General features: G+C 35.8%; 1 protein-coding gene across 1 annotated transcript in view; it reads right to left on the bottom strand.

The window, feature by feature from the left end:
- The window catches only part of TBC1D5 (TBC1 domain family member 5), a 543,770-nt gene that overhangs the window by 61,265 nt on the left and 467,456 nt on the right, over positions 1 to 15,049 (bottom strand). Inside the window, exons 18-19 of the mRNA XM_049766154.1 lie at positions 6,477 to 6,739; positions 1,862 to 1,927 (exon numbers count right to left, since the gene is read on the bottom strand). Coding sequence (XP_049622111.1) covers positions 1,862 to 1,927; positions 6,477 to 6,739 — 329 coding nt within the window. The remainder of the gene's footprint in view (positions 1 to 1,861; positions 1,928 to 6,476; positions 6,740 to 15,049) is intronic.

The following is a 15,049-nucleotide window of genomic DNA, read 5'->3' as shown; positions in this document are numbered from 1 at the left end:
TGAATCCTCACTCTGTTAGACATGATCACATTAGTATCTATTCATTGAACTACAGTATTGACATATCTCAAGAGAAATCATTTGAAGATTACCTGCCTTTTCTCTGCAACCTTTTATTTGTTTATTTCATAGATCAGTTCAGAGTCACCAGTAATTCCTCAGGTAGAAAAGCCCTAAAAGGTGAGCTGGTTTAATGAATAGAATGTTTACCTGAAGGTTAGAAGGGAGATTTCAATCCACTATTGCCATTGTGTGTGTGTGTGTGTGTGTGTGTGTGTGTGTGTGTGTGTGTGTGTGTGTTATAGCAACAATTCCAGTGGTGCTGGGGTTTCCATGTAGTTCCAGGGACCTCCGTCTGGGCACGTGTTCAACGAGTTGGGTCATGCCCTTATCCCATAGTGTGCCTTTTTTCAAAGTTAGCCACTTCTGATTACAATACAAGATAGCACGGATATTATAAAGATACATCATTATTAAAACATATTTTAATATCAGTAGCATGAACCTATTCTGTATATATTAAATTAAGAAAAGGATGGTATGAATTTCCTTAGTCTGAAAGTGAACTAAAGATTCTTAAATCAGTCTATATCTCTAGTTCATATGAAATCTTTTCAGATATTTTATCAAATATTACATAGTGAAAGATAATGAATAAATTTTAAATGTTTATATATTTAAGATCTATGTAATATGGGCATTGATAAGGTGGTTACATTAGTGTTATCCTTTTCTCTGAAATCACTGTCAGTTATTATATAGGAGATTTGTTAAAATGAACTTTAATTTAGTTAATATGATTCACAATACAAATCCTGTATTAAAAACATAATAATTTAGCATATCCAAATGTTATTTTCTAATGCAGTTAGTTGACTTTTTTGTTTTTGTTTTTTTTGGCCTGATGACACTCAGGGGTTACTCCTGGCTATTTGCTCAGAAATCGCTCCTGGCTTGGGGGACCATATGGGGCACCAGGGGATTGAACCGCGGTCCGTCCTAGGCTAGCGTGGGCAAGGTAGACGCCTTACTACTTGCGCCACCGCTTGGGCCCCATAGGTTGACTTTTTTGAAGTAAAAATAGGTCTTATTTAGAAATTCTGAGAAAGAGGAAAGAAAGGAAGAAAATGAGAGAGAGCACCGCACTTGAGAGAGTACAGGCTTCTTCAAAGGCCCAGTACACATCCCAGATTGAAGTTTGACAGCAGGAAAATACATCTCAAGAGTAGAGATGCAGGCAACACAAGTATGATAGGTTAATTTTTCTAATAGAGTGTTTTTTCAATAACAATACAATGTAAATTTAAGTTCGTAATTACCAGGCAAGTACTCTAGTGCTGAATTTTATATATCTCTAGCATTGAGTTTTATATATTCCTAGTCCAGTAAAAATAAAAATTAATAATTTAATTATAAATCAAATTATAATTCTTTCAGGCAAAATATATTAAGTACCTTTGCCTAATAATAATCTAATCATAGGCACATAAACATAGTAGTCATCTAATATCATAACTAATTTGTCAAATACTTTCACAAAACACCTATGCAACAAAAAAGGACAACTCAGTGTGGGATGCTGCATACAGTATAGTGTTAAAAATAACCACAAAATGTAGGGTGATCATATTTGCAAGGAAAGAGGCAGGTGCAAACTTAATAGAATGCCCACATTACAGTCGGATTTGGCACTAAGGTATGGTATGAAAGGACTTTTGTTCTACGCAACAGTGCCACTCAGTGGCCAAGCAATGGTAGTGGACTGATAAACAGAATGGAAGGTGAACAAAAAGAAGGAATTTAGAAGAGGCAATGACAATGCTGCAGGCAATGAGAGACTATGTGGCCACGGTAGCTGTACCTTGGAGGTCAGTTAGAGTCTGGACAGGAACAGAAGCCTGAGCATCGCTTCCTGTAACTACATCGCCTGGATATCATAAGAAAAAATAATTAGATTTCATAAAAAAATTTTAAAGCAATTTTACTTATGATACCTTCCCATAAGACTATAACACTTGTAATCAACCCAATTATTAAAAATATATCAGAAAATAAACATCCTTAGAAATGCTAAAACAAAATTTTTTAAAAAAAAGAAATACTCTCTTAAAAGTTCTTTCTAAAAAGCTTCTACATATGTTATTCTTAAAAGAACAAGCATATCCAACTCATTTCCAGAATAGGAAATGTTAGTAATTAAAGGATTCTAACCTAAAAAGATTCCACTGAGCTACAACTATGGCTGTGATTTTAGATTTCTGTATTTTAAAAGAAATTATTTGCCCAAAAGTAAGTTATATGCCATTTAGAAAGGAGACACTTTTGAACTTGATTTTCCTCTATTAGACTAAAGTATTTTTAACTAAACTTTAAATTAAGTAATCAATGATTTCATAAGTTACCACATGTACTTATAAATGTCAACATGTAAAAATAAATCTGTGAACTGCATACCCTTTAAACTTGATACACTTATTATAGGCAAGATTTCATTGACAAATTGGACCTGGGGTAAATGCTTAAAATAACAAAGTGTCAAATTCAAAAAATAGACACAGGCAATGGAAGGAAAAGAGTGCATTTTAGGTCTGGCGGAAAGAAAAGGGAGGCAGCAGAAGGGAAATTCTGTGAAGAACTCGGGTGCACTAGTACTTAGAAGGACAACATTAATTCTTTCATTTCCTTCCTGGACAATGAAGTTCCATGTGGAATAGTAATCTTTGGTCAGCTCACCAGGGGAAAGTGTGTACTTTTTATTGGTAGTTTGTTTTGGGGGCATACCTTGCAATGCTCAAGGGTTACTCCTGGCTCTGCACTCAGGAATTATTCCTAAAAGTGGTTGGGACCATATGGGATGCTAGGGATCAAACACAGGTTGGCCTGTGCAAGGCAACCTAACCATACTAGCTCTCTGGCCCCAGGAATGTCCTATTTTGAGATGAATAAGCTAAAGAAAAAAAGACAGCATCCTCTAAAAAGGATTCCTATTTTCTACGTATAATAACGTCTGGTTAATACACTTGCTTCTTCTGTCTTCCTACGTAGAAAAATTTATTTTTGAATAAAATAAAACAGCCTCTGTGCCCTGACCACTTGTACAATTATAATTTATGGCACAATCAGCTCATTTGGAAATTATTGGACTGTAATTATATCATCCCCTTCAATTAATAGTACACGCATTTGTAATCTCCTATGACTGAAATAAAATCTTTTAATTGGTATAGATTCCAAGCAAGGGCTAAACAGTATTGAGTAGAACTTATGAGGCCCTAAATGTTCATGCAGGCAATATGGGAACCTACTGTCTTCAAATTAAAAGATTTTCAATTCTATTGGCATTCCTACCAGTGCTTATTTAGAGACAGACAGCTCATTTAGTATAAAATATGACCAGTAAAACTATGGTAGGACACCTGTACTTCCTCTTCTTTACTTTATGTCAATCCCAAGACTTGTACAAACTACAGAAAGCATACAGAAGGAACCTGGTTTTCCTACACAATTGTTTCTGTACAGAAGCACAAATAAAGGAATATTTGATTGACCCCTGCAAACTTAGGTATTTTCATCTTTGTGGGGGAGGGCTAGGGAGGCCACACCTGGCGGCACTCAGGGGTTACTCCTGGCTCTGTGCTCAGAAATCACTCCTGGCTCAGGGGACCATAAGAGATGCTGGGGATCGAATTTGCATCCATCTTGGATTAGCCCTGTACTAGGCAAATGCCCTATGACTGTGCTACCACTCCGGCCCATATTTTTATCTAAAAAAAAAAAAATACAGCTATTTTTCAAACCACTTTCCAAGATTTCCAGCAGAGTACACACACAAAAAAAGGATTCTTTTCTCAAAGGCACTCTGTGGATGGCTGTTCTGAGTAGAAGTAATATTCCAAAGAAGCCTTTAGGCTGACTCAAGGCTCTCTGATCTCTGGGACCAGGTGACACACGTATAGACTGGCATGCCATGAGTGGGACATAATCAGCACAGAGAACTACTGATAGGTACATCTTTTCACTATAGTCAATAAATCTGCGGTTCACTGAAGAACCATAGAATTTTTTTTTTTTAAGTACTGGAAGGTACCCAACCTCTCATTTGGGAGTAAGGGAATAGAGTCAAGAGTTTCACAATCTATAGACAGGCTATAGAGCTGGTGGAGGATGAGACACAGGTCACACTCATTTCTAGAGTTTCAACCATTCTCTTTGATTTCTGCATTGTTATTAATCAGAATATTGTTATGGAGCCACCAGAGACTCGTCTGACTCAGGGGGTAATGAGAATGGACCCTGCACCATCTGTCCACACCTGCTTTATCTTTACCCTTTTACACAGGCAGGGCAGTAGCAGACATATTTATCTAAATTTATATCCAATATGGAAGCAGACCAGGTTTCTTTTCTCTTGTTTTTTTTTTTTTTTTTTTTTTTTTTTTATCTTTTTAGATTGACATGAAAAGAAGAACCAGGAATAAACAGAGCAGTTGCCAAACAAGGCCACTTTCTCTTAGCTCAGGGATCAGTTAGAAAATGCCCTAGTGGCACTCATGTTCCAAATACACTGCCTAAGTGCTCTGTTGTCTCCTTATAACTGGGGACTTCGTTTTCATCAATTGTTCCATCTTCATGCACTTCCTTTCTCACTTACTGTGATATTAATACTTGACATTTCCTTAGAGACACAACTTTATATTTCTATAGTCATTTGGCTTGGTTCCTCAGAAAATTTAAGCGACAGCATTAAGAGATTCTCTGACTCATTTGCCTGCCATCAGTTAGAATTACTACTGACTAGAGCTTGTTATCAAAGCAATATTGAAATCAGATTTGTTTAAAACAATAAAACAGTACAATTAAGAAAAATATAAAATGATATTCATTTCCATTCTCGAAGTGGGCATGTCTCCTGACATTAAAATACATTTACAACATGTTAATGATCCCAAGTCTCCTTCTCTTTAAATCATCTGTGATCGGTCGACATTAGAAACAAAGAGAAGGCAATTCAAATGAGGTATCTTATGTAAGGTATATTGAGTATTCACATATAAATTTAAATACTAATCATAAAAGCTTGATATTTCATATAGCAAAGGACAATATGTGCTTAGCTAACGGAACTACACATTTATATTCATTATTGAATAATCCTCACCTTCTATCACTGGAAGATAAGAGTCTATTTAACTTAAATCGAACAATTTAAATGTCAATAAAGTAAACTTGTTTTAGTTATATATTTATTTGGGGTCTCCTCACCCAGCAGCGATGGAGTTATTACTGGTACATGCAAACCCACTCTGTGGGCCTGATGATTTGGGTGCTAGGCTTGAAGATATAGGTGCACTTTGGTATTTGGGGTGACCAGGGCCACCAAAGCTATACCTGGAATGCATAGCTACACCTAGGATGCATACTTATATCAGGGATGACATTTGAGGTCTTGTCCATTCATGACATGCCCCATCCTTTTGAGCTATCTTCTAGGCCTAAAATTTTAAATAATTTTGGATGCCGTCTTCTTTAACAAGAATCCCACGAAAGTGGAACAAGTTCAATATAGTAGTTATTGGCAACACCAGATATTAGGGTATTTTCCCTAATGATTTAGATTACACTTCGTGAATTTTGAGGTCTTTAGATTTTCCATCATCCTCTTACTATGTCTTGCTTTAGTATAGATAGCAGAGTTTCACCACCAAAAATAAACACAGCTGCTTCTAATCTGCTATGAATAGGGGATGAATATATTTTGTCTCTGAAAAGTAAGTGGAAATAAAGTTCTGAGTGAGACATTGGGGGGCTCTCTGAGGAACAGAATACAGAAACGAGAAACTCAAGCAGGGCTTGCAATAGAAATGGGACAAAGCAAGAAGCCAGTGGCCAGAATGCTGCTCAGAGCCATCCAGTAGAGATCAGAGTCAGCTGGCCTCCTAGCTTTCCCCTGTTTGTATATCCCTGTGGCCCTCCTTTTCAATGTATGGCCCCATGCACTTCCTTTGGCTGCTTGAGAGTATAGCTTTTCTTTCTTCAACATTTGCTTGGACAAAGCTAACATTCTAGCTTATATTCTTCAGACGCAAATAGCTGGACTAGAGATGATGCTGAGAAATGTACAGATAGGGTAGCTTAGGGTATTGGAATGCTCTGATTCAGGTTTTCTTTTGTCAGAAGTATTAGTAGAGCAAGTGGAGATCAAAGCCAACTGTTTTCCAGGTCTATGTTGGGACTATTTGTACCACACTGTATGGCCATCAGAGGCTCCAGATGCAAGAAAACAATGTTCTAACAAATAACCTTCTATATATCCTTGAGTATAAGATCAGTCTAGCATCTACTTTTCCAACATAAAAAATATCTACTAACAAACTTTTAGAAAGTTAAGTTTTGCCAATTTCTTGTTCTGGGATGTTTTGGTGAGGAAATCCAAGGGGAATTCTGGGATCTTCACATTTCCTCAAACTTCTCCTTACCTTTGTTCAGCTGCACTGGCATGCTTTCTGATTTCATCAACCGCTGCTGCTGCTGCTGTTGCTGCTGCAGCAAATGATGCCTGGGGGCTTCTGCTAAGATTCTGGGGGGACCCATAGCAGTCGAGGTGCCACTGCCAGTGCCTCCAGGAACAGGTCCACTGGCACTGCCTGGGACTGTTGCAGGAGAGATCAACTTTCTTCCAAAATTAATCAGGCTATTTGAGACCTTATTTATATTCAGGGGTGCACCTTTGGCATTCGTCCTGTTTAAAAGAAGAAGAAAAGGAGAGAAAAGAAAAACTAGGGATCATTTAATAACAGGAAAAAATTTAATTTTTACAAACTTCACAGGCCTGAAAACATGTCTACTTTGAAAAATGACAACTTACCTGATAAACTCCAAGAGGCAAGAAGGAAAAATTTTAAATAGTGACCACAGAATAATAAAATAACAAAATTCTTTCTCCTTCCTTCCTTCCTTCCTTCCTTCCTTCCTTCCTTCCTTCCTTCCTTCCTTCCTTCCTTCCTTCCTTCCTTCCTTCCTTCCTTCCTTCCTTCCTCCCTCCCTCTCCCTCCCTTCTCCTTCCTTCCTTCCTTCCTTCCTTCCTTCCTTCCTTCCTTCCTTCCTTCCTTCCTTCCTTCCTTCCTTCCTTCCTTCCTTCCTTCCTTCCTCCCTCCCTCCCTCCCTCCCTCTCCCTCCCTTCTCCTTCCTTCCTTCCTTCCTTCCTTCCTTCCTTCCTTCCTTCCTTCCTTCCTTCCTTCCTTCCTTCCTTCCTTCCTTTCTTTCTTTCTTTCTTTCTTTCTTTCTTTCTTTCTTTCTTTCTTTCTTTCTTTCTTTCTTTCTTTCTTTCTTTTCTTTCTTTCTTTCTTTCTTTCTTTCTTTCTTTCTTTCTCTTTCTTTCTTTCTCTCTCTCTCTCTCTCTCTCTCTCTCTTTCTTTCTTTCTTTCTTTCTTTCTTTCTTTCTTTCTTTCTTTCTTTCTTTCTTTCTTTCTTTCTTTCTTTCTTTCTTTCTTTCTTTCTTTCCTTCTTTCTTTCTTTCTTTCTTTTTTTTTTTTTTTGTGGTTTTTGGGTCACACCCGGCAGTGCTCAGGGGTTATTCCTGGCTCCACGCTCAGAAATTGCTCCTGGCAGGCACGGGGGACCATATGGGACGCCGGGATTCGAACCGATGACCTCCTGCATGAAAGGCAAATGCCTTACCTCCATGCTATCTCTCCGGCCCCTCTTTCTTTCTCTTTCTTTCTTTCTTTCTTTCTTTCTTTCTTTCTTTCTTTCTTTCTTTCTTTCTTTCTTTCTTTCTTTCTTTCTTTCTTTCTTTCTTTCTTTCTTTCTTTCTTTATTTCTTTCTTTCTTTCTTTCTTCTTTCTCTCTCTCTTTCTCTCTTTCTCTCTTTCTCTCTATCTCTCTCTCTCTTTCTTTCTTTCTTTCTTTCTTTCTTTCTTTCTTTCTTTCTTTCTTTCTTTCTTTCTTTCTTTCTTTCTTTCTTTCTTTCTTTCTTTCTTTCTTTCTTTCTTTCTTTCTTTCTTTCTTTCTTTCTTTCGGTGAGGAGAGTGGCTGGGTGATCCAACCTAGGGTCTCACAAATGTAAGTTAAATAAACTACCACTGAGTCTCATATCCTTGATTCCAAATAACAGTTTCTTAAAAATTGGCTTATGGGAAATAGTCTTTTTTACTTTTCATTCTTTCATTCAACAAATAGGGCTGGTTATATGCTGATGCAGCTCAAGGTACTGGGACTATGGCTGCCCCAAATAGTTTCCCTTCTGAAATATCTCGTTTCATAGAAAGGAACATATTAATCAAATATTCTTATAAACATCTGACTAAAACTTGTAAGAAAGATCCTTTGGAGAGATGCAGGGCCAGCAAGCCTGGGGGGAGGAGGTTATTAGTATAAGGGGATTAATAAAATATCCTACCAGTCCTGGGGTGTGAGTACAAAGCTATATTTAATCTGATTTTGAAAGATGAATGTCTGAGAATCACAAAGTAACTTCACAGAAGCAATGTTAAATGCCTAGATCAAGAGAACTGTACCAGTGCACCCCACCATTACAAGTTTCCACACCAGTTCTTCCCCATTTTACTTATTTATTTGACAACACTTTCAGTTTGTATTATATTTCACTTATTTGGTAGCTGTTTTATCCACCTCCAATCTTCATTTGAATAAAAATTTCCCAAAGGCAAGGATTTTTGCCTCTCTCATGAACTGCTTGATTGCCACTCTGTAACAGGACCTATAACTATAAGTGAACTGGCTATTCCATCTATCTACCGTCTAAGTCATCATCTTTTAGAGTGGATGAAGAACCTTGCTCCTAACTGTGGCCTGCCTCCTCTTTGGCTTGGTTCCCAACCAATCTCTGAACTCTGAAATTGTTAATCTTCACTTCCTCTTCTGCTACCATTTTTTCAATCCTTGTTCTTTTAGCATGAAACTAGTGTGTGTGTGTGTGTGTGTATGTGTGTGTGTGTGTAACTGCTCCTCCTTTGAATTCTTATTCCTTATTTGAATCCAAGTTACCACAGCACACATGTTCTTTTCATTGTACTATTGCTCCAGCTCTGAATTACTTTTAATGATTCATGACCTTATAGTATACCAGGGTTATTCTGTTGAATATTATTTCATGCTATTTATTTATAAGAGGGAGTTAAACTTCATAATACCAAACTTTGTATTGACATTAATTTCTCATTAAATGAGATGTTTCATTTCTTAACTTTGCTTTTCCTTTCTAAAAGTTGAACTGAAAATTAAGCGTGAGAAATTCACTTACTTGATTCTAGTTATCTTGGATTTAACTATCATTTCCATTTCTCATTTCTACCTGATAGCATGGTGTTAGTTCTCCTAATTTTAATATGAGAGCTGTATGCTTGGCATTACCTGATATAGCTCTAAAACATATAGTTCTGGTGATAAAAAGGAAAGAATGCTATGCTTCCTTCATAAACCTTTTTCTAATGGTACAAGCTAATATTATGAGCTAAGTATGGGAGACATATCGCTTTGGAGATAAGACAAGTCACATTTAAAACATGGAACTCAGTTTTATAAAAGAAGGCTCTATTCATTTATAACTGAATGAACTAAAAAAATCATCTTTACATGATTCCTTTTACATTGCATTTTATCTTCAAATAATAGAGCTACTTAATGTCCTATCAAACATTATTGAGAATAATGTTTGCTACTGTAGGACATATAGTGGTTATTCTACACTTGCTTCTAGTTTTCATCTGCAGCCTAATCAACAAGAAAATTCTCACTTTACAGACACCACATCTTAGCAACAGAGAAGGCATTCAATACATGTTTATGAGAAAAAGAGTGAATAAAATGGAAAGAACATATAAATTCTGGATTAAGAAGGCATTCACCTCTGGCACTGTCTTCCATTCAAGCAGCTTGCAATCACTCCTTTTCTTTTAAGTGGTAGGAGAAAGGAGAGCTATCATGATATTGAAGTTCTGTTGCATTTTAGTTTTGCTTATTTCATAAGATTCATAATTCACAAATATGAAGAAGTTATAATGTTGTTACCCTTTTTTATAAACAAAAATGTACTTGTCAAATTCCCATATTGCCAGTTGTAAAATTTATATGTTGATAAAAGTACTAAGAAACTGCTAGAGCATTATCAAGAGAATATAGTTAATGCATCTTCATTACTACTAATAGCCATGAAAAACATATAGATCAAGCTCATGCAGAGCAATTTTTCATCTGAATAGCTCTTAAAAGGGGATGAATGTTTTCCTTTTTGTAAAACATTTTTTTTTGTTTTTAACCAATTTCCCCCTCATCTACCAGAAGAATATTTTCTTTTCAGAACGACTATTGAAGATGATTCTAAGTATTTTCAGATACAATTATAAACCATGATACTTCCAGAGACAGCCTGATGTCGAATTTTTTTCAAAGATGACAATTCTAATCATAGTTAGATCATTTAGATCCTAAATATGACCAGCAACATTCTTCACATAAAATGCTAAATAATTAGCAACAAATATTGCAGGTTGTGTCATATATGTTAAGTTATAAGTGATGAATCGATGAAAATGAATGCAGCTGTCAGAGTTGATGGCTAGTAAGGTTTGGTTCAGGGTAGATGAAAGATGGGGTGTAAAGTGCACTGTTGAAATAGTAAGTGGAGTTTGTAGTTAACAAGACATTAACTATCAAATCTAATAAGCTATTCTGTATAAACGAAGTCTACAGTTCTCTCTGACATACTGTTATGAAAAGTAGCACCACCAGTAGGAGCTGTCTTGAAAATCTGCCAAGAACTTACTTTTGGCACAACCTCATCTAGCTGGTTAAATCAATAGCAACAGAAACATTTTCTGGAGATCTAAGGAACCTTCAAAAATCCGTACACCAGAAATCAACCTGGCTTTTCAATTGGAATCCTGTTCAGTTCTGTAACTGTAAAAGGAAGGGTTATTGCCTCATCTTACCCTCTCCCTGCTTATTTCCTGTAGTGTGACTTTCTAAGCCATAACACTACAGAATGAACTTGGAGCTTTTCCAATTTCTGGAGTTGTGAGTTATTTTCATTCACTTCTAAGACCTTCTCATAGCTTAAAAAAAAGAAGTCAACACATTATCATCTTAATAAAAATTCTCTACAAGCTTTTTTCTACTGGTGTCCAAATTTTGTCACAATCCTGGTTTATCTGGTTTATTACTTATGCATTTATTTTTTAGAACTGACGTTAAATATAAAGTTTTTAAAATAAATTTTATTAGGTCCTAGTTTATATATTTTTAAAAAAATTAATCTTTAGTTTATATAAACTTTTCTTGCTTGTATTCTAATTTTATTACTGTATTTCCCAAAGCTGAAAGTTTGGTTCATCTATTCAATTATTAATTTAATTTTACTAATAGTGAATTTAAAGCTATACTTATACTCTAAGATAGTAATCCTTCTAGGCATTTAAAGAACATAACACTTAATTTGAAAGGGTATCTGGATCCCTGTGTTCAATACAGCATTAATCACAGTAGACAAATATGGAATCAACCTCATCATAAAATTACTTGATGAAGAACCCATGGTTTATAAATGTAATCGAATACTAACGACTCTGTCATAAAATAAAGGTGAACTTGTCTCTTTGGAGACAAAATGAATAAATATTAGGGTGATGTTGGCAAATGAAAAATGTTAAAAAGTGAATGTCAATGGATGATATCACTCAGAAGTGGACTATGAATAACTAAAGCAAACAAATTGGCAATATTTTTAAAAAATACTCCTAAAGTAGGTGAAAACTGGTGTAAAGAGGAGAGAGGATGAGTGTATTAAGGCATCTTTTTAGTGGTGGGATGGCTCAGAAACACTGGCAATAAGGCCAGTAAATATTGTAAAGATAGGAAGGTATGGAGTAAACTGCTAAAATTCCATATTGTAAATGAATGCTATGTCAATAGAAATTATGAAATAAAAATAAAGCTATTACTTGCTATCTAATTGAGCAAATGAATCAAGGCCTCTTACATTGTCATTTTTTAAAATAAATTCATAGACTCATTTGTTGCTTGGGTACCTTAAAACATTTCAGATGGTTGGATTTCTTTGCATCTGAATATAATACTACTTTTTATCTTATTAAACAAAAATAAAAAATTAATATGAATATGAATGGACAATGTCCTCAATTTTTCCTGAAAATAATGCATTATGAAAAGATCATTGCTATCATTGGTTATTTCTTACCATATGGGTAATCATAGAATATTTATAGTCACATACTTTATATTGACAATACATATTTACTACAGAGAAAACATTTATTTTCAGAGGATAATTTCACAGGTTATAGAAGTTTATATTGGTTATTGACCCCTCTATCAACATTTTGCTTCTGAGCAGTAGTTGGTTGTAATGTTAAATTATGCTCCTGCATAGATAAGGTGGTCCCTCCTCTTATTTCATACTAAGAATGTAAAAATATGGAATTTAGTTTAAAAAAAAACTTGGTGGGTGCTCAGAGCAATAACACAGTGGAGAGGGTGTTTGCTTTGCATGCAGCTGACCTGGGTTTGATCTCAATCCCCAGAATCCCATATGGTCTCCCAAGCCTGCCAAGAGTGACTTCTCAATGGAAGAGGAGGAGTACCTGAATGCTGCTGGGTGTAGCCCCAAAACAAAAAACAAAACAAAACAACAACAAGAACCAACACCAACAACTTGGTGGGGCTGGAAAGATAGTACAGTAGGTATGGTACTTGTGTTGCATGTAGCTGACACTGGATTGATCCCTGAAATCACATAAAATATGTGGAGCACTACTAGGGATAACTCCTGAACACAAAGCTCTTGAGCACTGCTGGGTGGTTATATTATCTTCATCATCATCATCATCATCATCAGTATTATCAATTAAGTAAAATTTATCTTGCTAGTGTTCTCAAACTTCTTTAAACTGGAATTTAGTGTCTTATTAAATTGGGGAAATTCTTGATGACTATTATGTAACTAGTTCCCCTCTCCCCTTCTCCTCCTTTCTGAATTCCCACTATGCATATCTTAGTGCTTTTTATAGTTGTTTTCAGACACTGGATTTTCTATTTTATTCATTGTATTCTGCTTGCTTTAGAGATGAGGATTTTATTGAGACAGTGGGGGCAACTCTCCAGGGTGTGTCCTCACAGAAGCAAAAGGGACTGTAATACCTACAGCTTTCACAAAGCAACGAATAAGAAAGTAAAAGGCAGCGAGGGGACCTATGGAGGGGAAGCAAGTTTGTGACATAAATTCCTAGCTACTGATTGGACATAAAATGTCACTGGCCATAACAAATGAATGGGCAATACTTACATTCTGAAGACAAATAGGAAAGAAACTTCTGTTACTTTAAGTAAAGGAAAGTGGGTAAATGCATAGTAGGTGATAAATAGCATCCTTTTACCCTAGATAACCACATGTAAAAAACTGTAATTAGAGCTTTACCTAATGCCATTCACAAAACTCTAAGTGGACTAAGTAAACTCAAAGTGGATTAAAGAGAGTGATATTAAACCAGAATCTATAATTAGATTGAAAAAATAAACCAGCAGATCTCTCTAGGAAATTGACTGCAGAGATATGCTCAGTAAGAGGACCACAAAGACAATAAAAATAAAAATAAGCAAAAGGGACTACATTGAATTAAAAAGCTCTGCACAGCAAAATAAACTCAGACATACTAATAATGGAAAAAAATACTATTAGTACAAAGTACATCAGAAAAAAGAGTAATATCTAAAGCACTCACAAAATTCAACAATCCCATTCAAAACTGTGGAGAAGAGATGAATAGGCACATTCCCATGAGTGCAACTTTTCCACCACCAATGTCTCCCATTTCCCTCCTTCCCTGGTCCCATCTTCTTTTAAAAATAAAAGTAGTTCATTCTGTGAAAGGCCTTACAGAAATTTCTATGTGCCAGACAGGAGCTGTATCATTTGTGAATGATATAAATGTCCATCATGCCCATTGGACTGCATGGTTGTGATTTGGTCTTTGGAAATAATATAACTTCAATAAAAATTCTGATCATATTGACAGAAATTGGTAAGTTGGTTCTATGAAAATTCATATAGAACTGCAAAGGACATAGAATTTCCAAAATAATGCTTGAGGAAAAAACGACTGGGAAGACTTAAAACTATTTAAAATCAGAACTTGCTATAAAGCAGTTCTGTATGGTTAAGCAACTGTGGTTGAAAAGCCAATATGGAGAAAAGATACAGTTCCATAAATAAATTCAACATATGTAGTTAACTGGTTTACAACCAAATGTTCAATTTCGTGTAAAGGGAGAAAACTTTAAACAAATGATCCTGGTTAGTTAATAGTTGGTTATCCATATAGCAAAAGATGAATCTCATCTTATTTCACTCATACAAACATAAGGCAACCAAAGATCAATACCATCTTAGAGCCAATATTAGAACCATACAGCTTTTAGAAGAATGATTAAGATCTTTGAGACTTGTAAAGGTGTTAACTGTAGATCTGTGCTACCCCAATTATTTATGTTTCAATGCAATGGAAAAGGAGAGAGACACGGAATCTTACTTCCTGAATTGTCCTCTTTGGTAAGAGTTTTTGTCTACCTCAGGTTTGGACCACACTAGTCTTGAGAACACTGCTTATGTGGCTACCCTGACTTGCTTGGGTGACTTGGTCAGCTTCACTGATTGGCAATACATATTGTCATAATCCTTCCTGGAGAAATAAGCACTCTACTGAGAGATGGCAACTAAAGGCCTATACTGGTACCCCCAATTCATGGTTTTTATTTGTACTGTCCAGATAGAATATACTGTAATTGAGTATAGAAAGGTTTCTCAGTCTAGGCAGTCTTCCTAGTGAATAACTGAAGCTGAGGTGGACTTGGAAACAGAGTGTAAAGGTAAGCAAGCAATAACTAGTCAGACAGGGGGGAAAAAAAGAAAAAATGGCAATTGATCATCGAAATAAAAAATGTTGCTCATTGAAAGACATCTTTAAGGAGAGTAGGCAGGCAGATCACATGAAGGCAAATACTATTTGCAGTATGTGTA

The sequence above is a fragment of the Suncus etruscus genome, chromosome 20 (assembly GCF_024139225.1).
Source record: "Suncus etruscus isolate mSunEtr1 chromosome 20, mSunEtr1.pri.cur, whole genome shotgun sequence".
NCBI lineage: Eukaryota > Metazoa > Chordata > Mammalia > Eulipotyphla > Soricidae > Suncus > Suncus etruscus.
Note: the sequence above shows the minus strand (reverse complement) of the source record. Positions and strands in the feature narration are given on the sequence as shown.